General features: G+C 37.2%; 1 protein-coding gene across 15 annotated transcripts in view; it reads left to right on the top strand.

Annotated features, from left to right (window-relative positions):
* Nucleotides 1-27,206, top strand: part of TRIP12 (thyroid hormone receptor interactor 12) — a 129,374-nt gene that overhangs the window by 83,600 nt on the left and 18,568 nt on the right. For 6 of the 15 annotated variants that reach the window (XM_060193736.1, XM_060193737.1, XM_060193738.1 and 3 more), the window contains 18 exons: nucleotides 1,970-2,087; nucleotides 2,216-2,375; nucleotides 4,875-5,028; nucleotides 6,464-6,692; nucleotides 7,145-7,263; nucleotides 8,963-9,167; nucleotides 12,713-12,813; nucleotides 13,046-13,220; nucleotides 14,506-14,647; nucleotides 16,058-16,249; nucleotides 17,930-18,081; nucleotides 20,009-20,181; nucleotides 20,558-20,631; nucleotides 20,744-20,943; nucleotides 21,397-21,524; nucleotides 24,144-24,295; nucleotides 24,850-24,992; nucleotides 25,965-26,121. In XM_060193736.1, coding sequence (XP_060049719.1) covers nucleotides 1,970-2,087; nucleotides 2,216-2,375; nucleotides 4,875-5,028; nucleotides 6,464-6,692; nucleotides 7,145-7,263; nucleotides 8,963-9,167; nucleotides 12,713-12,813; nucleotides 13,046-13,220; nucleotides 14,506-14,647; nucleotides 16,058-16,249; nucleotides 17,930-18,081; nucleotides 20,009-20,181; nucleotides 20,558-20,631; nucleotides 20,744-20,943; nucleotides 21,397-21,524; nucleotides 24,144-24,295; nucleotides 24,850-24,992; nucleotides 25,965-26,121 — 2,774 coding nt within the window. The remainder of the gene's footprint in view (nucleotides 1-1,969; nucleotides 2,088-2,215; nucleotides 2,376-4,874; nucleotides 5,029-6,463; nucleotides 6,693-7,144; nucleotides 7,264-8,962; nucleotides 9,168-12,712; nucleotides 12,814-13,045; nucleotides 13,221-14,505; nucleotides 14,648-16,057; nucleotides 16,250-17,929; nucleotides 18,082-20,008; nucleotides 20,182-20,557; nucleotides 20,632-20,743; nucleotides 20,944-21,396; nucleotides 21,525-24,143; nucleotides 24,296-24,849; nucleotides 24,993-25,964; nucleotides 26,122-27,206) is intronic. The other 9 variants (XM_060193751.1, XM_060193744.1, XM_060193747.1 and 6 more) reach the window with 6 other exon arrangements.

Raw genomic sequence — 27,206 nt, 5'->3', positions numbered from 1 at the left:
GCTAGTAGGTCTATTTTAGGTATATTCCAAAGGACCCATGACTTAACTAGTTTTTCCCTCTGCCTGATGTTATATGCAGGTGAACACAGGTTATTGTCTCAGGAGAAGGACTAGAAAGCTGGGTCAGGGAAGAGAGTAGCCCTAAATATGGGAAAAGTATATAAATATTATTAACTATAAATCCCATTGATTTGATCTGTGGCCCATATTTAGCATTTAGTTTTTACAAATTAATACCAGGAGACAGTAAATGATGTTTATGACATGGTTTTTGCCAGAAATATGTTGCCCACTTTGTATGGAATACCTCTAATTGTGGGTGGTTTTACACTGCCATTCTCTGAGGATGCTAACCTTGCAAGTCAACAATGGTATTCACTGACCAAATAGCCTTGAGTCCTAGTGCCTCAAAAAAAAAAAAAGTACTATATAATTTAGAGACTAAATCACAGTTTTAACATATAGTTGCCCATTTTGTGAATTAGCCTATCAGCATGGGAATATTATTAGAATAATATTAGAATAATAATTATTCTAATAATAATTATAATAATAATAATTATTATTATTAGAATAATATTATTAATAATATTAGAAGAATGTTGCTGACATGATTTATCAAAATGATTCTTCTTAAAACACTGAGTCATCTTCATACTCAGTATTTCAGAGAATGCTATTTATCTGATGCAAATAACAGTTCTCTGCTTGACAGATATGTAAATGAGCCAACTCTTCAATATAGTCGGTTAAAATACTGGAGAGCTCTTCGAATTTTACCTAGTTCAACATTTCCTGAGGTTCTGAAAGTTCAGATGTAAATCATCATTTAGTACTTTTGACACAGCATTCCATAAGTACCATTTTTAATTCTGTGTATTCCTGGTCATTTGCCACACATGCATCATTTGGAGGCATTAAAACTACTAGTTTTTGCTTTTTTTTTTTTTTTTTAAGAAAAAGAATTGAGAGAAAACTAGAGTATCACTCTGGTATATGTGATAATATAGAGACTCACATAAGAGGTCCAGTGTATTAACTTCTGCACTACCTCCTTGGCTACAACTATATTATGAAGGAAACTGGAACTTTCTTGGTTTTTCTCCTTGTCATTCTCTTTTCTCTAAACTCACAGAATTTGAACGATATGTGATTGTTGTTGATTAAGTTGGTTAAACTACTTTTTCACAAAATAAAAGTAACCAATCTTACCATTTTGTGAAATTTCTATAAGACAAGATAACTATACTTTCTGCCCAATGAATAATGGACACTTCCTGTAACAAATTAAATCACTAGCTAAACATTTTAGGACATTCTTCGTGTTTGTGTGTTTGTGTGTGTGTGTGTATATATATATATATATATATATTTTTTTTTTTTACATAAACTCAGCACAGTCAACAAAGACCCAGTCCTGTATTCAGATTTTAGCTATTTAGGTGGTTACATAAGGTTCAGTGTTTCCTGCGCTCAGTTTGATTTTGATTTCTGGGAATGGAAACTTATTATAGAGAGTTTTTAATTATCTTTTTAATTAAAGAGATAATTGCGGTACTGTGTTGTATCAGAAAATAATTTAGGAGCTAGGCAGTGTCATACCTGGTTTGAACTCACGTTACCATGCACAGCGACCCCAGTTCAAACCCCTGCCAGCTTCCTACCTGCAACTTGGAAGCTTCATAACTGGTGAAAGAAACAGTGTGGCAGGTGTCTCTCCTCTTCCCCTCTCCTTTCATTTCGTCTTTATCTACTAAAAACAAATACAATGTTGGGGGGGTGGTGTTTTCCATGGGCAGTGGGTGCACAGTGCTGCCACCAAGTCCTAGTGATAATCGTGGCAGTAGAAAAAGGAGCAAAGAATAAAATAAAGGGGAATAATCCTGGTTTCCTGCCTAAGGAGTGATTGCCTTTTAAATTAGATGATGTGAGTTTCATAGACTTGTGCTTCTTGCTGCTGCTTTTATAGATATTGCAGAGACACTTCACTTCCTCCTGTGTGGTGCTTCCAATGGAAGTTGTCAGGAACAGGTTGATCTTGTTCCACGAAGTCCTCAAGAACTATATGAACTGACATCTTTAATTTGGTAAAGATGGGTGATAAAGACCAGTTTATATAAGGTGGTGGGGGTGGTCTAACTTTGGAGACGTGTTTTTTGTTTTTTGTTTTTTTAAATAAAGAAGCCAATTAATACATTGCACTTTTTCTTTTTAGTGAACTCATGCCATGCTTACCAAAAGAAGGCATTTTTGCAGTTGATACCATGCTGAAGAAGGGGAATGCACAGAACACTGATGGTGCAATATGGCAGTGGCGTGACGATCGGGGCCTTTGGCATCCCTATAACAGGATTGATAGCCGGATCATTGAGGTAGTAGTTTCATTGTACCATTCAAGTAATTCTGTTTTGGTGGAGAGTGGGTTTTGGGATGGAGTGGGAGGTGGGTATGTGTCCTTCAATGTGCTCAATTTTGAATTAACTCAAGATTCTCTCATTTTGTCTCCTGAGAACAAGGTCCTCATTTCTGTTCAGGTCAGAAAACATCATGTGTTCTAGTCCTGCTTCTGCTGCTTACTACCTGATTGACTTGGAGCACGTAACTTAAATTCTTTGTTCCATAGTTTCCTCATTTCTGAAAGGAAACATTCGAAGGAGATAGGCTCCATGTTTCTAGATGTCCCTTCTGTTTCTAATGCAAAAGGAATCTCATGAAAGTTAAAATTTATATATGTAAAGGAGCTGCTTTCAGACAAAAAAAAAACATAAACACAATGTAGCTTTAGGTGAAAGATTCATAAGCAGGCTCACAGACATTAGGGGAATAAAATTAGTGGTATAGATGGAATGCAACCAGTGAAAACACAGTATAAACCAACTCTGGCTCTCGGAGACTCAGCAAATTGGAGAAAGCATGGACAATACAAAGGAGAGAACTATACCCACATCTTTAAGTGATTTTCTGCAAAGATTTTGTGGTTCTTCCATTTTTTAATTTTTATTTTATCTTATTTTTTAAATTATTTTTAACCAGAGCACTGCTCAGCTCTTGCGTATGGTGGTGTCAGAGGATTGAACCTGGGACTTTGGAGCCTCAGGCACAAGAGTCTCTTTGTGTTAACCATTATGCAATTTACTCCTACTCCTTACTTCCATTCTTCTACTTGAAATTTATATAGAAATTGTGAAAATCTTTTCAGTTAAGAAAATAATTTGCCTGAGTTTTAGAAGTGTTTGGAAGTATTCACTGAAATATATAAAATGCTCAAGTTAGAGTAATGCCTTGAATGTATTCGATTGCTTGTCAAAGTATTTTCTAATTTTAACTCTTAGATTTTTTCTTTTCTTTAATATTTATTTATTTTCCCTTTTGTTGCCCTTTTTTATTGTAGTTATTGCTGTTGTTATTGGTGTCGTCCTTATTAGATAGGACAGAGAAATGGAGAAAGGGGGAGAGAAAGACACCTGCAGACCTGCTTCACCGCTTATGAAGCGACTCCCCTGCAGGTGGAGAGCTGGGGGCTTGAACCCGGTTCCTTATGCTGGTCCTTGAGCTTCGTGCCACGTGCACTTAACTCGCTGTGCTACTGCCCAACTCCCTAATTTTAACTTCTGATATTTGAGTGTTTTATTTAAGACTATCAGAAATACAACCCAATTTATTTTTTTGCTGCCAGTCTCTAGTTTCACACCTACATGACCTTCCTTTCCCTGCCTCCCCCCAACCCCTTTATTGAAACAGGGTGAGAGTCAGAGAAGGGGGAATAACACAGCAGTGTTCCACCACTTGTGAAACTTCCTCTTTTCATGGTGCTCCCATGTAGTGGTAGTCCTTTCACATGGTAGTATGCACTCTGTTGAGTAACCTATCCCCCAGCACCACATATATTGGGTTATCAGAAAAGTCATAGAAAAATGTGTCATGACTTTTCTGCCAACCCAATATTAGTCTTTATAAAGATGTCTTTTCACTTTCTTTCTAAAATGAATTTTCTGGAATGTTCTTAAACTTTTGCCTTTAAAATGAAAACTTCAAATGAATATATCTGTATTGAGTCAGCTTTAATCAGGAACTTAACAGATTATACTTTTATGCAGTTAGCCTCAGTCTATAAACAAATCATGGTCTCTCTGACATTCTTCTTTTAACATTTTATCCTTATCTGCATGTTCACTGCTATTCCTAAGAGTTCCTTTTTCAGTCAACCTAGACATTCTGTAGGTCAGGCTCTTAGAAGAGTGAACATTCGGCCACCTTTTATTTATTTATTTATTTTGCTATCTAACACTTTAGGAAATAATGTATATGAAATTGTCTCATTTCAGATGTATTCTGTGTATTACTCAGCTCTCTTAGATTTTTCCATTTATGTCATTTTCTATCTAGCTAATGTCATCTCAACTTATATAGAGTCTGTTGTTTACCTAAAGACAATTTAATAGAACTGATTTATTTAAAAGAAGATTTTGATGGAATGCTAAGAATCCATAATGTGAATAATAACCTTTTAACTTGGGAACTAGATACCAAGATTTGTGAATTACATTTTCTTTCTGTCAGCAATGTCTTAATAGAAATGGTGTCTCCATGTCAATTAATGATACTACATGATTTGGGTTTTCATCAGGATTTTGCCTATATTTGTCTCAGGGTACCTGTTAAGTCAGTATATTTTTGTCTTGAGTAAAAATGATCTATTGATCATCAAACTGAATGAATGAGTAACATCATATTCACTCTGTGTTCCATATTTTGGTACTTGACCACTGGTGAAGTAAATATGCAAGAGAGACTTCATAGAGGGTCCCCACTGTGTCTTAAGTAAGGAAATTTCTCCATGTTTATATTCAAGACTTCTCTCTCTTTACTCTCAGGCAGCCCATCAGGTCGGTGAGGATGAGATAAGCTTGTCCACTCTGGGACGAGTTTATACTATTGATTTTAATTCTATGCAGCAAATCAATGAGGACACAGGAACAGCACGTGCCATTCAGAGAAAACCTAATCCCTTAGCCAATACTAACACTAGTAAGTACCTTTTTGAGATAAGACAATGTATTGTGAGAATGATATCTCCAGTGATTGCGTTGGATGCCCTTGTTAAGCTTAAGATAGTTGCATGCTAGTCATTTCTTCCTTTGTTTTGCTCATCATGTGCTTTAACTGACCAATGAGCTAATATTGCTTAATGAAGTCTTCTCTCATAGTTTTTCTTAATTTTCTATATTCTGGACTCCAGTCAGAGCTGACCCATAATCTAGCACTATTCCTAGTCTTAACTTCAGGTGCATCCACACGCACTGTCCCAGTTTTCTCCAGGTTTTTATTTTCTACTTGGCTACCAATATGCTCTTTAGTTAGTGGAGGACTGCTAGATGATAATTTTCTTTTTAAGTTTCTGACACTTGTCTGTTTCCTTAGGGATTTAGTCGGGGTGTTTTGGGCCTGTGGATCAACCTCTGATCTAAAGCTTGGTTTCATCAATTAAGCTTCCCTTAAACTTTATTCCAAACAACAACAGTTATCTTGCTTTTTCACATAACTCTGTATTTTCCTTGTTTTTGTTTTCTTTTATATTTCTGTTTCCACCAGGGTTTTCACTAGGTCATGATGCCAGTATTACAAATACACCAGTCCTTTTTGTTTTTTAATTCTGTTTTCTTTGATAGGACAGAATTGGAGGGGTGGGGTTGGGAGTTAAACAGGAGGAGACAAAGAATCACACCTACAGGCCTGGTTCACTTCTTGTGAAGTGTCCCCCCTGCAAGTGAAGAACAGAGGCTCTAACTCGAGTCCTCACACATAATAATGTCCACTGAACTAGCTGCACCATAGCCTGGCTCCCATAACATTCTTGCTAAATACTCATTGCTTATTTCTTAAACTTTATTTCTTTTTTTTTTTATTTTAAATTTTTAAAAAATATTTATTCCCTTTTGTTGCCCTTGTTTTATTGTTGTAGTTATTGACGTCATCATTGTTGGGTAGGACAGAGAAATGGAGAGAGGAGGGAAAGACAAAGGGGGGGGGGAGAAAGATAGACATCAGCAGACCTGCTTCACCGCTTGTAAAGCAACTCTCCTGCAGGTGGGGAGCCGGGGGCTTGAACTGGGATCCTTACGCTGGCCCTTGCGCTTTGCGCCACGTGCGCTTAACCCACTACACTACCGCCCGACTCCCTCTTAAACTTTACTTCTTACCCCTATCTGCTTAAAACAGATAGCCTCCTACTTCTTATTGAATAAGTAAAGTAGAAGGTAACCATACAAGAGATCTTGCTTTCCTCTGCTGGACGAAATGGTCACTGCTTTTCCAGCTGGCTCAATTGGTTGATTACATACAGATGTCAGCTTGCTACATAATCAAAGAAATTTGATCACATTTTAAAATAATTACATTGGCTTGAGTGCTTTACTATATATAGTTTATCAAAACTAACTTAAGATTTTTTCTTTAATGCCAGGTGGATATGCAGAGTTAAAGAAGGATGATGCTCGAGCACAGCTTATGAAAGAGGATCCGGAACTGGCTAAGTCTTTTATTAAGACATTATTTGGTGTTCTTTATGAAGTGTATAGTTCCTCAGCAGGACCTGCGGTCAGACATAAGTGCCTTAGAGCAATTCTTAGGATAATTTATTTTGCGGATGCAGAACTTCTGAAGGATGTCCTCAAAAATCATGCTGTCTCGAGGTGTGTTCATGAAAGCAGTGAAAACGCTATTGGTAACTCAAGTCAGCAAATAATTTCAGAAAATAGATAGAGGAACACTGGTGCATCTAGAGCCCTTTGATTTCACACACATACACACACATCTTTGATAACAAAATTATAGGGGCTATGTGGTGGTGCGCCTGACTGAGAGCAACATTACAGTGCACAGTCATCCAAGTGTAGGGACCCCCAACCCCCACCCGCATAAGGGAAGCTTTATAAGTGGTGAAGCAGTGCTACATATGTTTCTCTGCAGACCTCTATCATCCTTTCTTCCCTCTCAATTTATCTCCATCTCTATACAACATAAATAATATTTTAATGAACTGGTTTCACAGCTAGTGTTTTACTCACAGATTTAAATTAGTTTGGCCAAGAATTGATAACCATATCTAGACAAATGTTTTACATACAAATACTTTCTTTTCTAGTCACATTGCTTCCATGCTATCAAGCCAAGACCTGAAGATAGTAGTTGGAGCACTTCAGATGGCAGAAATCTTGATGCAAAAGTTACCTGATATTTTTAGCGTTTACTTCAGAAGAGAAGGTAACATCATTTATCATTCATGATGTTAGTGTAAGCAGTATTTCAGTAGTATTTTAATCTGTAGAAAAAAATTTAAACTTACCTTTTGTAAAGTCATCTGCATCCTCATTGTGCACGGCTTTATAAATGCATTAACCTATGTTGTATAAAATTCACTCAGTGGGTGAATACATAGTTAAGTTTTACTGCCTAGAGTGTTTCAAGGTCAGAAGCAAACTTTTGAATTGATAATGTAGAACCAGCTGGTTAGTCATAAAGATTGCTCTTAGAGCCAGTGGGCATTGTACCTACCCTTTCATACACTGGACTGCAGGCATGAGCCCCAACACCACATGGGAGGTATTATGACACTGGGGAAACTGGTACTGTGGTATCTCTCCATCTGAATGAAAGAGCATCCTAGAGCACTAACATTGAATTCATGAAACTTGGGGTCCACAAAAAAGATTGCTCAGCAAGTCAGAAGTCACTTTCTTACCCAGTAAACACCAGTGGTAAACCTGAACTTTGTAAAATTTAAGATGTAATTTTATATCCCATTGTGGCTATAATTGCATGGTTCAGAGTTTAGAATAGTGTTCGGTCTGCAATTGACCTTGTACCTTTTTTCTTTTTTTTTAATGAGGGATTAATGTTTTACCAGTAAGTATAATAGTTTGTACATGCATAACATTTCTCATTTTTCCACATAACTATAGTCTCCACTAGGTCCTCTGCCATCATGTTCCAGGAGCTGAAACACTCCCACCCCCACCCGAGTCTTTTACTTTGGTGCAATACACCAACTCCAGTTCTGCTTAGTGTTTTCTCTTCTGATCTTGTATTTCAACTTCTGACTGTGAATGAGATCATCCCATATTCATCCTTCTGTTTGTGACTTACTTCACTTAACATGATTTCTTCAAGCTGTATCCAGGATGGGCTGAAAATGGTGAAATCACTATTTTTTAACACCTGATGGATATGACCAATGACAATGGAGAGAGGGATCTATTAGAGGTCTATACCCATCATGTCTATAGGGAATCCTAGGATTCCGTGATGGGTGGGGGACAGACTTCTGACCTTGGTCACTCAGGGCGAAGCAGCACCCCTTCCTATTTTACTGGCTGTATTGTAAAATTTATAGAAGTACCTAGAATAGTTCTGTTGCTTTGCATGTGAATAGGTTCACTATTTCAGGTTCCTGATTAAACTTCACTTACTCTTAAAACTTTCTTATCTTTAGATTCTGAAATATTTCTCTATTCATTCAGCAGAACTCTTTTCTCATAAAGTAAATCATGTTTCAAAAAATGTAACTTTCCTTCTAGCCAGTAATGGCCCTATGTCCATTTTTCTCACCTATGGCCTTATTTTAGGCACTTGTGTTTCAGTAATTGATTGTTTTTTTTATAAAACAGATATTTTTTAATTTCCAGAAGGACCTGTGTCCCAATTAAATTGCATATGGTCTGGTTTTGAATATTAGAAGATAGTGTATAAGTATCGTTCTTTAATTTCGAACTTTAATTTCTGAGCTTTTCTGCTCTTTCTGAATGGGCAAAGTTTGAAAAAACACTTAATTTTTTTTTTCTTTGTCTTTTGCTAGCCACTTTTCTAGTCTTACCTAATAATTGTTAGCATGTAGGGATTTTGTAATGACAACATTGGCAGTCCTGATTACAATTTATTCTATTGACTCTCATTTACTATAAAGGTGTAATGCATCAAGTGAAACATTTAGCAGAATCAGAGTCTGTGTTGACAAGTCCACCAAAGGCATGTACTAATGGGTCAGGATCCTTGGGATCCACAACATCAGTTAGCAGTGCTGCCACCGCTGCCAGTAATGCTTCTGCTGACTTGGGATCCCCCAGCTTGCAGCACAGCAGAGACGATTCTTTAGATCTGAGCCCTCAAGGGTAAGTAGGAGTTTTCACAATGACTCTGTGTTCAGTGTCTTTAACTGAGACTGAAAATCCTGTTCCAATTCCAGAGTGTGTATTTTGTCTCTTTGTATTTCATTCGATGCTTAATGTTATGAGGAGAAAACAAACATTTCCTGGAGATCTGTGTGGGGCATGTTAAGACCCATAGACAGTACATCCATTGACACTGCAGGAGAATTAAATCTGAGATGTTAAGTGACTTTTTAGTGTCTTGTACTTTTTCCAAATTTAGAATTTTAATCCTATTTCTGATCCCATGGCTTATGATTTATTGCATTGCTGGATATGTTTGAATTTTGAAATAGTCTGGTATTGATACAATGAAGATAATTAAAAATTAGAAGTTTTAGAGTATAAAAGGAAGGGGCTAGGCAGTAGTGTACCTTGTGAAGTGCACACATTACAGTGCACAAGGACTCAGGTTTAAACCCCTGGTCCTCACCTGCAGGGGGAAATCTTCACGAGTGATGAAGCAGAGCTGCAGGTGTCTCTCTGTCTCTCCCTCCCTCTCTCAATCTCTCTGTCTCTATCCAGTAATAAATCAATAAATTTTTTTTTGAAAAAGTATAAAAAAGTTTCAACAAGATAACTCATCTGGATAGAGTGCCTGCTTTGTCATATCTGAAGCCCAGGTTCGAGTCTGGCCTTCACTATGCTAGAGGAAAGCTTCACTGCTATTGTATCTTTCTATCTCTCATTCTGTCTCTGTCCTCTTATCTAAAAATGTTGACCCAGAGTACTGAAGTCCCAGTGAGCTTGAATAAAAGGGAGGGGTATCTAGTTTCCCATCTATCTTTAATTGCCCAGTGAGAACTTTTAGTCAAGTGAGAATTCTTGAAGAAAAATTCTCAATTTCTACTATTTTTCACAGCTTAGTTATACTTTACTGTTGAGAACACTACTAGTTTCATTGTGCTTTCTTGAAGTATTAACAAAAAATTTCCTTTGATGTTAGAAAACTTATATCTGTTTAGGGGTCAGTGAACCATTCAAGTCTGTAAGTGACAATATATTCAGTATAATTCTTTTTAAAGCTGAAAAGTAGATGTTGACAAATCATAGTAACACAATGGCTGGAGCCCAACTTTTAAGCTTCCAAAGTACAGGGAGGTATTATCCTGTGAAACCTAGCTAGCTAGTCAACTGAGGGCTGGCTGCTTTGCTGCCATCTGGTGGCAGTTTTCTACTCTAATTAATAAAGATGTGTTGATAAGTCTGGCACTTGGGGCAGCATGACCATTAGTTTTAGGGAGTCACTGAGGTTAGGTAATGATCATGTCATGTTTCTCATTCAAACAGATTAATTCTGAGGATACCAAGACCCTCCACCCTCCCCATTCTCCAGTTGGATTGGTTTGCTATTTTCCCTCTCAGCTTTGCCTTCTTTACTCCCTAAAATGATTGCAGGGTTTTACAGGTTTTATAGACTGAGTCATCACAAGTACTCCATGAAATATAAGATGGCTCAAATCAGTTCAGCGTTTGTGCAGCAGGCTCTAGCAATGTACAGACCAGAGGAAAGATTCATTCTCTTAAAATACTTTGTTTTGAATGGTTTCATTCCCTTCAAATGGGGTTTTTAGTGAAAAGTTGCTACCACTGTTTTTAAATGGGAGGAAATGATTCAGTTACATTTGTTTAGTTTTCTGATTATCAAACATATTTGAACATATCAATATGTTTTCATTAGACATAATAAATACTGGAATACTTGATTTTTTTTTCTAGAGTTTTCTCAATTTTAATTTGAGACACAGACCTCCTGAATCAGAACATTTTTTTCATTAAATTTTTTTAAAATATATTATTGGATAGAGACCATGAGAAATTAAGAAGGGAAGGGGGGAGATACATTGGGAAAGAGATACCTGCAGCCTACTTCAACACTCATGAAGATTTCTCCCCGCTGATGGGGGCAAGGGGCTTAACCAGGTGCATCACTGTCTGTCCCCTTCTCATTTTTTTCTATCCTTTGTAGCTTTGTTACTTTAAACTGTGTCTAGTGTTGCTAAGAATAGTGACTCTAGGGGGTTCTGGGCTCTGGCACACCAGATAAAGCGCATATGGTGTGAAGCACAAGGACCAGAGTAAGGATCCTTGTTCGATCCCCTTGCTCTCCACCTGCAGAGGGTCACTTCACAAGTGGTGAAGCAGGTCTGCTGGTGTCTCCCCCCCCCCCCAATTTCTCTCTGTCTTATCCAACAACTAACAAACAACAACAAAGTGGAATAAATGGCCACCAGGAGCAGTGGATTTATAGTGCGGGCACCAAGCCCCAGTGATAGAATAGTGAAGCTAATGTTGTATTTTTACCTGTTTGGATTCAAAACAGGTTATTTACAGTGAAGCTTGCAGACTTTGCCTATAGATAATCTAATGTTTTTTCTTTTTAATTATCACTGTAGAACTGATGTTTCTTTCTGTTGCAAAACACCTTGAAATTATTTTGACTATTTTACCATAAGCAGTTTAGAAAGAGCATTAATACTCAATGCTGTGTACAGTTTACTTGTCGTCTAAGTTAGAGTTTTCTATTTAACTTTATTAATTTAAATTGTTCTATTCCCTTCAAATGTGGTTTCTAATGAAAAATCGCTATCACTTTTTTAAAAAATATTTTGGGGGGATTATTTATTTATTTATTTATTTTTGCCTCTAGGATTATTGCTGGGGCTCAGTGCCTGCACTACAAATCCACTACTCCTGGAGGAGGCTATCTTTCCCCATTTTTGTTGCCCTTGTAATTGTTACAGCTGTTGTTGTTGTTGTTGGGTAGGAAAGAGAAATCGAGAGGAGGGGAAGACAGAGAAGAGGAGAGAAAGATAAGCACTTGCAGACCTGCTTCACCACTTTCGAAGTGACTCCCATGCAGGTGGGGAGCTGAGGGCTCAAACCGGGATCCTTAGCCAATCCTTGCGCTTTGCGCCATGTGCGCTTAACCCGCTGCGCTACCGCCCAGCTCCCGCTATCACTTTTTTTAAATAAGGGGAAACCGATTCAGTCTCACATTTGTTTATTATTATTAATCACACTCTAATTATTTAGTCTTTGCAATATATAGTTTTCTTAATAACTTCTCTGTACTATATAATAGTTTCTTTTTTTAAACTATAGCACTAGTTATGGTAGTATAGGGAACTGAATTTATTACTTTTGGTGTCTCAGGCATGAGAGTCTTCTACATATCCATTATGCTAGCCCTCTGCCCTTATTTTGTAGTCGTGTTTAACATATGATGATTCAGATATTCTAGTTGGTTTGATCTTTTAATGGCTCAGCAGAGTTAAGCAACTAATTATTTTTCAACTATTTTCTGTGTCTGTTCCCATAGTACATGACTGATGTCTTTAGCATTGAATACTCACTAAATTAAAAAATACCTTGTCATAGCTATGTTTTCTAACACAGTGTTTCTGCCATTACTGCTAGAATTTTTTGAGTGATGATAATTGTAGTCTTGTTGAGTGATGATAATTGTAGTAATTGCTCAACTGACCCCTTCTCTTTCCATGTGATAGTCGATTGAGTGATGTTCTCAAGAGAAAAAGATTGCCAAAGCGAGGGCCACGAAGGCCAAAGTATTCACCTCCAAGAGATGATGACAAAGTAGACAATCAAGGTGACTCCTTTACTGAAAGTGGGGGGTGGGGGAGAGTAAAGGGAAAAATGAAAAACAGCTACAAATATAAAGCACTGCACTGAGACAGCTAAGGGCATTGAAATGCAATTGAGTTTCGTGAATGCCCCATGTTCTGTCTTCTTCTGATAATCAATTAAAAATGCATATCTTTTAAAAATTCACTGGTTTCTGTCAACTATGCTAAAGTGATTAAACTGTCATTTCCTTTCAGCTAAAAGCCCTACCACTACTCAGTCACCTAAATCCTCTTTCCTGGCAAGTTTGAATCCAAAAACATGGGGAAGATTAAGTGCACAGTCCAATAGCAACAATATCGAACCAGCAAGAACTGCAGGAGTTAGTGGTCTTGCCAGGGCTGCCTCAAAAGACACCATATCCAATAATAGGTAAAGTAGAATAGTTCTTTATTGTCTTATCTTCAGATTAGAAAGATACTGTATCAGTCAATCTGATCATTGTATAAGCTGTACACTTGATGTTTAGTACTGTAATATAACTGGACAACAAGCTATTTTTCAACTTTCCTCTACCTGTATCTGCTTTGTGATACATGATAAGCACAAAATTGGAATTGAATACTCACTAATTAAAATGTTGCAGCAATGTTTTCTAACTTTTGTGCTGAGACATGGCACAGTTAAAGTGAAGTAGGTTTTTGTTCGTTTGTTTGTTATTAAAGATTTTATTTATTAGATATGAGGAGAGAGAGAGAAACAACCAGACATCACTCTGGTACATGTGCTGCTGGGGATTGAACTCAGGGCCTCATGCTTGAAAGCCCGATGCTTTATCCACTGCGCCACCTCCCAGACCACTTTTTTTTTTTTTTTTTGCTTAAGGGTTCATCCTAAGTTCTCTTATTTTGTTTTATTTTTTATTTAAGGTCTGTACACTTTTTATTTGGTAGGACAAAGGAAAATTAAAAGGGGGAGAAGAAATAGGGAAAAAGAGAGACAGAGACACCTGCAGCACTGCCTCACTACCTTGTGGAGCTGGGAAACTGGTGGGTTTGAACCTGAATTCTTGTGCATGTGTACTCAACTAGGTACACCACTGCTTGCCCAGCCTGCATTACTCTATTAAATCATTTGCTTTCTTTACCCATTACAGTGGAATGAGGGTTTTAGAACAGGAATCATTTTATCCCCTTTTCTAGTTACTTAGGTCTAAACTATTTCATATCAAGGTAGGGTAGGGCTCTAAAAAACTATTCCCTTAAAACTTCAAAAACATACATTACCTACTTTGCAAATAAGAAAATTTAATGCTATGTCATAATGGCAGTTGTTTACATTTGGGATGGAAAGGTTATGCATGGCTCATCCCTGTAATGCTTTCTATCAGATCTCCAGGTACCTCTTAATACAGATGTGTTTGTAATTCAGCCTAATGCTATGAAATTGGTTTTATTTGAACATGATGGGGGAACTGTTAGGTTATAGAGTCTCAAGAAGTTAGTATATTCTGTTTACTCTTCATTTCTCTCTTGAAATGTATTTTCTTGTATATTTCTCATAATTATTTTGTCACATTTTCAAGACGAAACTTAATGTGAAACCTGAAGTTTTATACAAGTAGAAACCAAAAGGATTAATTTAAAGTATAGCAACTACTGCTTTTGGTCACAAGTTATAGTTGAAATTTTAATATCTTCTCCCTTTTTTGTTTCAGAGAAAAGATTAAAGGTTGGATTAAGGAACAGGCACATCAATTTGTAGAGCGCTACTTCAGTTCTGAAAACATGGATGGAAGCAACCCTGCCCTGAATGTCCTTCAGAGACTTTGTGCTGCAACTGAACAACTCAACCTCCAGGTACAGCGTTGGTGCATCCTGCCAGTCTCCTTTGGCATCTCTTTCATCGTTAGCTTTCCCCAGGCTTAGCTACCATAAAGAGAACACCCCCCCCCCAATTTAGAAACAAAAAAGCCATTAATGACTAGAGAGGGAAAATCTGAGTATCATTTTGACATATGTGCCATCTGGAATCAAACTTGGGACCTAGTGCTTGCAGGCACAATACTTCCTCTACCATGTCACCTGGAATGCTGTAGATCAACTTTTGAACCAGATCTTTAGCACTGACATTTCTCTAACTCGTCTGTTAGGACTACTATGGCTCATCACTTCTAGATGTACTAGAAGTCTCATCTTTGACTTTCATACACCCTCCCCCCCCCCAAACTCCCTCCCTCCCACCACATGCACATGCACATGCACACGCACACACAGACACACATAGCAGAGCACTGCTCAGCTCTGGCTTAAGGTGGTATGGGGGATTGAACCTGGGACTTCGGAACTTGAGGCACGAGAATCTCTTTGCATAACCATTATGTTATATACCCCCCACTCCATATACCCTATTTATTGACTAATGAAGAGACTTAAGAGTTTTCTCTCATGTCTCCTGTTTAAACCTTCAACTACATTCTGTACCTCTGGCCTGATAATAATTAGAAACAACAGAATTTTAATAAGCCTTTTTTTAAATTTTTTATTTATAAAAAGGAAACATTGACAAAACCATAGGATAAGAGGGGTACAGCTTTGCACAGTTCTGTCTACCAGACCTCTGTACACCATCCCTTCCACTGTTAGCTTTTGTATTCTTTAACCCTCTGGGAGTATGGATCCAAGATCATTGTGGGATGCAGAAGGTGGAAGGTCTGGCTTCTGTAATTGCTTCCTCGAAGCATGAGAGATTTTTTTTGTTTTTGTTTTTAAATATTATTTATTTGGTTTCTTTTTTTCCTTTTTTTTAAAGATTTTTTTTTTTATTATTTAATGATGAGAAAGAAAGGAGAGAGAGAACCACATCTATTGCTTTCTTAAACCCTAAGGCAGCAGGAACCTCCCACTTCCTCTATAAAGCCCAAATTTCCCCCTATTCTAGGGGGAACCTCTAGGGTGGGACTCACTTTCCAGCATGATATTAAGCCTTTTCTATTTCATTTGGTGTTTAGTCTTTATCTTCTGATGCACTTTGAGCAAATTGAAAAGGACTTGTCTTTGAGAAATTGTTTGGTTTGTTTAAAGATTTTAAAACAACTAATTTAAAGCCACACTTTCTGGTCTTACTGCATTTTGTGAATGTGTGTGTCTAAGGGAACTATCAACATAGATTGCACCTTCTTTTAAAAGTGAAAATCTGTTTTCATGCCTTTTGTTGTAATGGGAATTGTGTAAAGCAATATAGAAATTGTGTTTCCAACTCTCTTACAGGTGGATGGTGGAGCTGAGTGCCTTGTAGAAATCCGTAGCATAGTCTCAGAGTCAGATGTTTCATCATTTGAGATTCAGCATAGTGGATTTGTGAAGCAACTGTTACTTTATTTGACATCTAAAAGTGAAAAGGATGCAGTCAGCAGAGAGATCAGATTAAAGAGATTCCTTCATGTGTTTTTTTCTTCTCCAGTAAGTTATCAAATGATGTTATGCCTCTTATAAAAACATGGCCTGTGTGTGTGCTAATCCTAAGTCTTGCTCAAGATCTAAAGATTCAAACTACTTGCCTATAAACAGTTGAATTTCATGATTTCATTATATGTAGTATATATATCAGCCAATAGTTTGACAAACCCATAACAGTTTTCTAAGATTGGAATATCTTGATTATAGCTTAACAGATCTAAGAGAGAGTAGAAAGAGCTTTTTGTTTGTAAAAACATACATGTTACCACGGTCATCCAGGGGGGCTTATTTACCATTCTTAATGTGGATCGCAATAAAAGCCAGTGTCTCTCCATCAGTGAGTGACAGCAAGAAAGTAACCATCTTCATTGGACAATATGCACTTGACACCATGTCATTTGTTTACAGCAGTTTAAGAGAAGGTATCTAGGGAAGTTTCTTTCTGGATCATCTGTAATCAGGCCAAAGAGAACTTTCCTATGTGTTTGTGACTATTTCTTCATGCCTTTTCAATGCTGGCAGACTACTGTTTGCTTGTTAATAAGAGTTGGAAGAGAAAGAAAGAACCTAGAGTATTACTTTGGCATGTGTAGTCTGGGGACAGAATTCATGCTTGTAATTTGGGTGTTCTTCCAGCTGTACCACCTCCCAGACCACTCTACTAACTTGTCAGACCACCTAAGACAGTTGATATTCCTCCGCCCATCCAGGGTTATTGCTGGAGTTCAGTGCCTACACTATAAATCCACTGCTCCTGAAGACCTTTCCCATTGTTGTTGCCCCCCCCCCTTTATTGTTGCCATTGCTGTTGTTGCTGGTTAGCACAGAGAGAAATCGAGAGGGAGGGAGAGAAAGACACCTGCAGACCTGCTTCACCACCTGTGAAACAACTCCCCTGCAGGTAGGGAGCCAGGGGCTTGAACTGGGATCCTTAACACCGGTCCTTGCACTTCATGCCATGTGCCCTTAACCCACTGCACTATCACCCAGCCCCCAAAACAACTGATCTTTATTAGAGACTGGGCTAGATGTAACATTATCAACTGTAGCATGTATATACCCCACCTACATTTGATTATGTGTAAGCATGTACTTTCTAAAGTGAAACTCCTTAGGGCTTTATAGCTTACAAAAGGTGTGTAATACCTTCTTATTTATTTATTTATTTATTTATGATTTCTTTATTATGAAAAGGAGAAAATCAGGGAGGACCAGAGCACAGCTTAGCTCTGACTTAAGGTAGTGCCTGGGATCAAACCTGGGACCTCTAGGGTCTCAGGCATACAAGTTAGCACTCCTAACAGGCTGAGCTATTATTTCCCCAGCCCTGTAGTACCTTCCTTACCTCTAAAATCCTGAGTAGATTTAAAAGAACACCACATGCACAGTAAAAACTTACTTCAGAGAAAAAGAAAGAATCCTACTGAATAAGGGACACAAATAGTCCCATGGCTCTCTAACTTGGGTTTTTGTCATCAAATGAGTTGATTTCAAACTTTTCACACTTAGGGCATATGGGATTAATTTGTAGGCTTATATATAAAGTGTATATATTCACTTTATATTCACTGGGGAAAGCATCTGAATTTGTCAGTAAGATAAAAAGACGTGAATGATTTTTCCTTTGTAAAGTTACCTACTACATTTTAGACAGCCTAACTATTTGTTTATTTATAACTTTAGCTTCCTGGAGAAGAGCCCATTGGAAGAGTAGAACCAGTGGGTCATGCACCTTTGTTAGCACTAGTTCACAAGATGAACAACTGCCTTAGCCAGATGGAACAATTTCCAGTCAAAGTGCATGACTTTCCCAGTGGAAATGGGACAGGCGGCAGGTAAGGATCATTGCCTGGTTGTGCTCTTGCCATTGGACGTGATGTGTAATTTTGTTGTGGTAAAGTGGCAAGAGATCTGGTAAGGTGTTTATCTAGTTCATGAAATTGGGTACTCTAAAGAGTGAATCAAATGTTTTCTCTTATTAAATTATATCACCTTTAACATACTGTTATTAAAAATATATATAAGCTCATAACTGTGTTGACAGCCTTAGTAGGTTTGATTTTTCTTAAATTAATAATATTTCTCACTATATACTACACATAAATTTTATAACGTCTTGCATACATATTAAATATTTGCAGTAATGTGACTTCATATATATTCTAAGTGGCTATAACTTATTTTAAAAAGATTTTTTTTTAAATTTTATTTATTTTCCCTTTTGTTGCCCTTGTCTTTTTTTTATTGTTGTTGTAGTTATTATTGTTGTTGTTATTGATGTGGTTGTTATTGGATAGGACAGAGAGAAATGGAGAGGGGAGGGGAAGATAGGGGGGAGAGAAAGATAGACACCTACAGACCTGCTTCACCGCCTGTGAAGCCACTCCCCTGCAGGTGGGGAGCCGGAGGCTGGAACCCGGATCCTTACGCCGGTCCTTGAGCTTTGCGCCACCTGTGCTTAACCCACTGCGCTACCGCCCGACTCCCAACTTATTTTGATAGTTGAAATGAATGTTTTTAAGTTTTACTGTTTTTACTGCTTAATAAAACTTTTTCAACAATACAGAATTTGTTTTTAATGTGTGTAGTGTAGAAATACAGAAATTAGTTTGGTATTAAATATACAATCTTAACATTTTAAAACATCTAAAAACTTGGTTGAATTAAAATTTGCTCTCTTTGATAAAGTGATCGCTTTGTTCTGCCTTTTTCCTTGGCTTACTTTGGAATAGACTGCATACTCGGTGTACAATTTTGATAATTGTAGTAGAGTGAAAGCTTTATTGAAAGAAAGACATTTTCAACTAAGACTGAGAAAATCATGAAGCTTTCTTGTATAAAATGTATATGGTTTAGAGGTGTATGTATCAATATCATGGTGTCTTCTTATTTCTTTGTTTGCATGTTATTTGGAATCTTATTTCAGAAGCAGTTGATGAACTATCATTACTAGGTTTAAGCTGATTAACTATCAATACTAGGTTTAAGCCGACGTAACTTCATTTAAAAGAATATAAGTAAATTTCAATATTTTTTAAAGTACTTTTGTACTTGAAATCTTTGTATATGAAAAAGGCAACAGCTATTGGCTTATTTATATTCTGTTAAGATTTATTTCTTGAGGGAGAGAGAATCAGAGCCATCACTCTTGACATGTGATGCTGGCGATCAAACCCTGGAACCTTATGATTGAGAGTCCAACACTGTACTGTGCTACTTCCCAGGCTACTGATTTAATATTTTCATATGCATTCATGAACAGTTTGTCTTAATATTTTTATTTAGATAGCATTGTTTCATCACATGTACTTTTCGATGTCTAACATAATTCATCACCTATGTACACTACATCATGCTCATCACCAAAACAGTTGGCCTTCTTCATCTATTTCACCTTGTGGTGTTCTGACAACCACTAATCTAGTATGTGTAAGAATTGTTTGTTCCTTTGCCTTATTTCTTTATCATGCAGATAAGATCATGTTATTTGTCTTTGTCTTACCTTCTTGTATGACACAGTACCCTCAAGTTCATCCATGTTCTCACAAATGACATGATTTCATCAATTTTTATAACTGCGTAGTGTCCCAGTGTCTTTTATACCAAGTAACCTGACGTGTTCACTGTACTTATTTACATATGCAATAAGAAATTGGTTAATTTATGTCTAATTAAAATATAATTTGTATAAGTACTTGTATTTGAATTATTGTATTGATCTTGAAAATAATAGAATAACTTTTTTTCATAAATTATCTTGAGCTTTTCTCTCAACAGAGGATCACAGGCTTTAAAGTTTTTCAACACACACCAGTTAAAATGCCAGTTACAAAGACATCCAGACTGTGCAAATGTGAAACAGTGGAAGGGTGGGCCTGTCAAGATTGACCCCTTGGCTTTGGTACAAGCTATCGAGAGATATTTAGTAGTTAGAGGTACTTTCCATACATATACATATATATATATATATTATTTGTGAACATGTGTACTTAAAGCAGTTAAGATTAAGGGATATATGCATCATCTGTGATTGTTGCTTTGTTTGTTAAAAGCTTAGGAGGAATTTGCTCCTGCCATTTATAGTTAGTATGAAGAAATGTTAAACTTTGTAGGGGCTGTTTGTTTGCCTTAATCTTGTTGGAATGTTGTAGAAGTGACATTTCATTTTTAGCACTTTCTTAGACATTTCTACTTTTGTAAATCAAAGTATAATGCACACATTTTTCTCTTAAGATCGTATTTACTTAAGCAATATATAGACTTTTCTGTGCCACCAAAATAATTTGATTAACAACCTTCTTGAATCTCTAGGGTATGGAAGAGTGAGAGAAGATGATGAAGACAGCGATGATGATGGCTCTGATGAGGAAATAGATGAGTCTCTGGTAAGGTATTATTCCCACCTTGTTGTGTTGTATAAAGTTCAGGGCCTATAACATAAGTGGATTTTGGCTTTTTTTTTTTTTTTTTTCTTTTCTCTCTCTCTCCCTCCTTCAGGCTGCTCAGTTCTTAAATTCAGGAAATGTAAGACACAGGCTGCAGTTTTACATTGGAGAACATTTGCTACCATATAACATGACTGTGTACCAGGCTGTACGGCAGTTCAGTATACAGGCTGACGATGAGAGGGAATCCACAGATGATGAGAGCAATCCTCTAGGAAGAGCTGGTATCTGGACAAAGACTCATACAATATGGCAAGTCTAAAAATGATCCTGTTTGCTTTTTTCACAACTTGGATGTTATTTGTGTGTTATGGAATCCATGTTAGTGACTGACTTTCATAGGAGATGGGAACCTAAATCCTTCATTTTATTACTAAAAGTCACTTCAAATATTTTAATTTGGTGTGTGCATACACCTGTGTAGTATTCTTCCTAATTAAGTTTTCTAGAAAGCATATGTTAATGGGCAAAATCATGACTTGCTTGTGTTTCTTTAGAACCACCTCTGAATTTCTCCAGTGGCGTCTGCTAGGACAGTGCACCTCTCTAGGAGCCATTCAGTGCTGGTTCTCCCACTGCAGAAAGAGGGAGATAGAATAGACCTCCAGATAGTTGTTTTGGGAGCTGTGATGTCTTGACTTGCACTTTCACATTGTAGAAGAATCTCTAAGTTCTACTTCTGGCTTACGCTCTCTATCATTTTAGGTACAAGCCTGTGAGAGAAGATGAAGAAAGTAGTAAAGATTGTGTTGGTGGTAAAAGAGGGAGAGCCCAAACAGCTCCAACAAAAACTTCTCCTAGAAATGCAAAAAAGCATGATGAGTTATGGCATGGTAAGTTAAGATCCATTAGGAAATCCATAACCACAGGCTGCAGTCTTCCTGTTATCATGGGTCAAAGGGGAGTGCCTAATATGCAGAAATAGAATCTTTTTTTTTTTTTTTTAAATTTATTCCTTTTGTTGCCCTTGTTTTTGTTGTTATTATTGTTATTGATATCCTCGTTGTTAGCTAGGACAGAGAAACAGAGAGGAGGGGAAGACGGGGAGAGAAAGATAGACACCTGTAGACCTGCTTCATCGCGAAGCAACTCTCTTGCAGGTGGGGCAGAAATAGAATCGTTTAATACGATTTTTAGAAAAAATAAAGTTAAGACAAAACATTTTATTGCTTTGACTCAACCCCTTGACTTAATTTGGTCTAAACAATGAAAAAACTATTTGAACTAAGTTAGAAGAAGATGAAATCCAGAAATCAATTCCTTTTACTATAGCAACAAAAACAATAAAATATCTAGGAATAAGCCTAACCAAAGAAGTGAAAGATTTTTATACTGAAAAATGTATACTTGTATACTGAAAATTATGAGTCACTACTCAAGGAAATAGAAGAAGTGGATAGATATTCCATGTTCATAAATTGGAAGAATTAACATCATTAAGATGAATATACTACCCAGAGCCGTATACAAATTTAATGCTATCCCCATCACTATCCCAACGACATCTTTTAGTAGACTAGAACAAATGCTACAAATGTTTTATCTGGAACCAGAAAAGACCTAGAATTGCCAAAACAATCTTGAGAAGAAAGAACAGAACTGGAGGCATCACACTCCCAGATCTCAAATTGTATTATAGGGTATTGTAATCAAAATTGCTTGGTAATGGAACATGAATAGACACACTGACCAGTGGAATAGAATTGAGAGCCCAGAAGTAAGCCCCCACACCTATGGACATCTCATCTTTGACGAAGGTGCCCAGTCTATTAAATGGGGAAAGGAGAGTCTCTTTCAACAAATGGTGTTGGAAAAAATGGGTTGAAGCATGCAAAAGAATGTAATTGAACCACTTTATTTCACCAAACACAAAAGTAAATTCCAGTTGGATCAAGGACTTGGATGTTAGACCAGAAACTATCAGATACTTGGAGGAAAATATTGGCAGAACTCTTTTCCACATAATAAATAAATCAATACTTAAAAAATAAAACATTTAAAAAACAAGAAAAGGTAGCAGCAGCAAATGCTGGAGAGGTTGGGTGTCAAAGGAACCCTCCTGCACTGCTTAGGAGAATATAAATTGTTTCATCCTCTGTGGAGAGCAGTATAGAGAGAACTTGGAAGGCTACAAAGTGGACCTACCCAATGATCCTGATATTCATTCCTCTCCTGGGGATATATCCTAAGGACACTACACACCCATCCAAAAAGATATGTGTACACCTATGTTCTTAGCAACACAATTTGTAATAGCCAAAATCTGGAAGCAATCCAGGTGTCAGATGAGTGGCTGAGCAAGTTGTGGTATATATGCACAATGGAATACTACTCAGCTATTAAAAACGGTGACTTCACCGTTTTCAGCTGATCTTGGATGGACCTTGAAAAACTCATGTTAAGTGAAATAAGTCAGAAACAGAAGGATGAATATGGGATGATCTCACTCTCAGGCAGAAGTTGAAAAACAAGATCAGAAGAGAAAGCACAAGTAGAACCTGAACTGGAGAGTGGGTGTAATGCACCAAAGTAAAAGACTCTGGGGTGGGGGTAGGGGGGAGAATACAGGTCCAAAAAGGATGACAGAGGACCTAGTGGGGGTTGTATTGTTAGGTGGAAAACTGAGAAATGTTATGCATGTACAAGCTATTGTATTTACTGTTGAATGTAAAACACTAATTCCCCAATAAAGAAATTTTAAAAAACGAAAAAGAAATACTGTTTGAAAAGGAAAATTGGGACAAAACTATTAACGTAATTTTCTCTTCTTGAAGAATTTATGTCTTGAAGAAGTCATAAAGACAAAAATAAGTTTCATTAGTAGAGTACATTCACTGAAGCGGACGCTGGGGCTGGCAGGTGGCAGCCTTAGAGTGCAGTGTTTTTTTGTGTGCAGAGACTTGGGTTTGGGTGGTAGGTTCTTGTGTCTTTCAGTTAAAAAAATGTAAGATCAAGGGAACAGGTGGTTCGCACCTGCTTAAGTGTACACATTACAGTGCGCAAGGACCTGGGTGCAAGCCCCTGGTCCCCACTTACAGGGGGAAATATCTTTACAAGTGGTGGAGATAGGTGTTTCTCTGTCTCTCCCTCTCTATTTCCCTGCCCTCTCAGTTTCTGTCTCTAGCCAATCAGTAAGTAAGTAAATATATGATCATTGGTAGGTTATCTCTTTAGTTTTGTCAGTTATTATAATAGTATAGCAGGAAGACTTGTATGTTATAAGGAATTGCGTGAGTCTGGCTTCCTCTTACGTTTATTTGGAAATGTGAGTGAAAAGCATTTTTCGTAATTGCCGTATTTATTTACGATAAAAAAACAAACTTGTTATCAGTACTCTATTGATCAAATACCAAACACTAAATCTTAACTTGTAGCTACTATTTTAAGCATGATTAAGACTGACGTAAGCTGTATAACTTGTTAAAGTGTAAGTTTTATCTTTTGCTCTCTAGATGGAGTGTGTCCATCAGTATCAAATCCTTTAGAAGTTTACCTCATACCCACACCGCCTGAAAATATAACCTTTGAAGACCCATCATTAGATGTGATTCTTCTTTTAAGAGTTTTACATGCCATCAGTCGTTACTGGTATTACTTGTATGATGTGAGTAATGTTGCTTCCTTATAATGTTTTCTGTAATGTGTGCTATTTATGATTTGCTACCTCATTTCTACCTTATGGTTGGTGAACTTCCTGTTGTTACAGGACAGAAGTGATGATTCCACTTAATGCAGGGTTCCTAGCCATTTTGATACAGATTTTGGTAAATAGTCTTTGTAGACTTATAAAATACTCTCTATCTATAAATTTATTAAACAACTGCATGAGAATTGAACATGACTTTCTTCAGGTAAATTTGCCAAATACTGATTTGTATAAGTTGTATATTAAGAAACACTTGGATGAAAGCTGGATGAAGGGCCTTAGCCTTGCATATAGCAGTAGCTGCTGGTATCAGTGAGCACAGTTCTAGTGACCTGTTGGGATATTTCAGCTGTGCAGTGTAGGTATTGCCATTTAGACTGGACACACTACTATGGAGTGAAAACCAGCTGGTGAAATTCATATTTTCTGGATACATATTTGGGATAAATAAAAGATATAATCAGTACAATTCTAATGTTTCACATGCCCCATTTATTTTTTACATTTTACAGAATGCAATGTGCAAGGAAATTATTACAACTAGTGAATTTATTAATAGTAAGTTGACAGCAAAAGCAAATAGACAGCTTCAAGATCCTTTAGTAATCATGACAGGAAACATCCCAACATGGCTTACTGAACTAGGAAAAACCTGGTAAGACAATTGCTTCTGTTATACTGTCCTTGGCAGTACTGTCATCACAAAGACACAGTCTTTATATGTCTATTTAAATCTGTTCAGTAACATTGTCATATTTGACCACAGCTTGCTTAATAGTGTAGTTTTACCATCATGCAGACCAGATAGTTGGGTCTGGTTTTTAGATATAGTTGATAATATTTGTCTTTGCATATGAAATGAGAAAAGATGCAAGGATATTTGACTTGTGTAGATTCATATCCTCTACCATAAGTTGGAATCCAAATGTGTGGTTGATTATTTCCCTCACTCCATATGTATATCCTCAAGAGGTGAATACAGTAGCTATCATTACAGTGTGACTATTTACAGTCATTAAATACTGATTTTTAGTCGATTAAGCCATATCTCTGCCTGACTGACAATATTTGATAATACAAATAATGGAGTGTTTGGATGATGACAGAAAGTGCCCGTGGCAGATCTAAACCAAGATACCACAAGCAGTAGGATCTATGTTGCTACAGGTTTTGTCCTTTGGAAATCAGAACCTTTCCTCGGGCAGTTTGAATGGCCTAGAAATGCCAGAATTGGGAGGAAAATCATCAACTGTGAAGCTTTTACTTGCATATACTTGGTTTGGGGATGACTTTGTAGTCTCAAGAAGTGGTAATTGTATCTTAAGATTTAGCCTTCACTTATCATATTCCTAAAGGTCTAGGTAGATTAAAACTATTCTCGTAAGATTTAATCTCAAGTAAAGGATTTGGATAGTTGAATTTTAGAATTCACAGTGAAAAACTTCATAGTGCATAATGACTTTATCATAGAAATTTCATATAAGTCATGAAAATTAGTTTGCCTAGTAATTTTTATGTGTTATATTTAGTGTTTGTTCTGCATCATCTCTAAAGTTGTTTCTTACAGGGTTTTTTAAATGATTCTTTTTAATTCAAATAGTAAATTTTTATTATATTTTCTTTACAGTCCATTTTTCTTCCCCTTTGATACCCGACAAATGCTGTTTTATGTAACTGCATTTGATCGGGACCGTGCAATGCAACGATTACTTGATACCAACCCAGAAATCAACCAGTCTGATTCTCAAGATAGCAGAGTTGCACCTAGACTGGATAGGAAAAAAGTAAGTCTTTCCCCAAAACATTTACAAATAAATTAAGCCAAGCTTTCCTAATGAATAGGAAAACTAGAATTGTGTAAATTGGATTTGAGTTCTACCTTCCTTTCACTCATCTCTGCTTATCTTGCTTACTGACTGTGATAGCTACATATTCCTACCAATCTCTTGGAACTTGGCTATATACATTGTTCATCTTTCAGTAAGAGTGTCTGGCTGTTCTTACTCCACCCACCACCACCACCACCATCCCCCGTCTTGTCATAACTCTAGGGGTGCCAAAAAATAATTTTGTCTTCTTAATACAGAAATTTCCTGTATCCTTCACCACCAACAACCCAAAATTAACAGCTCAAATCAGCTTTTGACTTATAACTTGCAAATAGGTGGATTTAGTCAGATCTACTTCCATGTCTTAGCCGATAACTGAAATCAGAAGATGCTGAAAGCAAATTCTTGATAAATTTTACATCTCTTGGCCAGCCACTGTGTTGGCTGAGTTCATCTTTGTATGCTTTTAATATGGGCTCTGTGTTCATAGCTCTTACCCATACTGTCCAGTGAGCCATTTCCATCTGAGGCACTTCTGACACTGCACTGCTTTTTTAGTCTTTATTTATTTATTGGATAGACACGGCCAGAAATCGAGAGGAAAAGGGATGATAGAGAAGGTGAGAGACACCTATAGCCATGCTTCACCACCCAAAGCTTTCCCCATGCAGGTGGTGACCAGGGGCTTGAACCCAGGTCCTTGTACATGGACAAAGCGCACCACCTCCTGGCCCTGAATTTCTTTTTCATTTAGGACTTCTGCTCATCTGCATCTTTCTTCCTAAGGATACTTACTCAGGACTAAATAATCCTTTGTCCCTAAAACTCTTATGAGTACCCTTAGCAATGAGATTAAAAGATGGATTTGATACTTACTGAAGTAATAATAGGTAAAACAGTGGCCTGAGAGGAGATGTGAAGCAGGGAGTGTTTGAGTCACAAGCATGAGGTCCAGAGTTCAATCCCTGGCATCGTTGTATGCTAGATTAATCCTCTGGCTTTCTCCCTCCCTCTCTCCCCTCCTCCCACCTTTCTTCTCT

This window comes from Erinaceus europaeus, chromosome 7 (assembly GCF_950295315.1).
Source record: "Erinaceus europaeus chromosome 7, mEriEur2.1, whole genome shotgun sequence".
Classification (NCBI taxonomy): domain Eukaryota; kingdom Metazoa; phylum Chordata; class Mammalia; order Eulipotyphla; family Erinaceidae; genus Erinaceus; species Erinaceus europaeus.
Note: the sequence above shows the minus strand (reverse complement) of the source record. Positions and strands in the feature narration are given on the sequence as shown.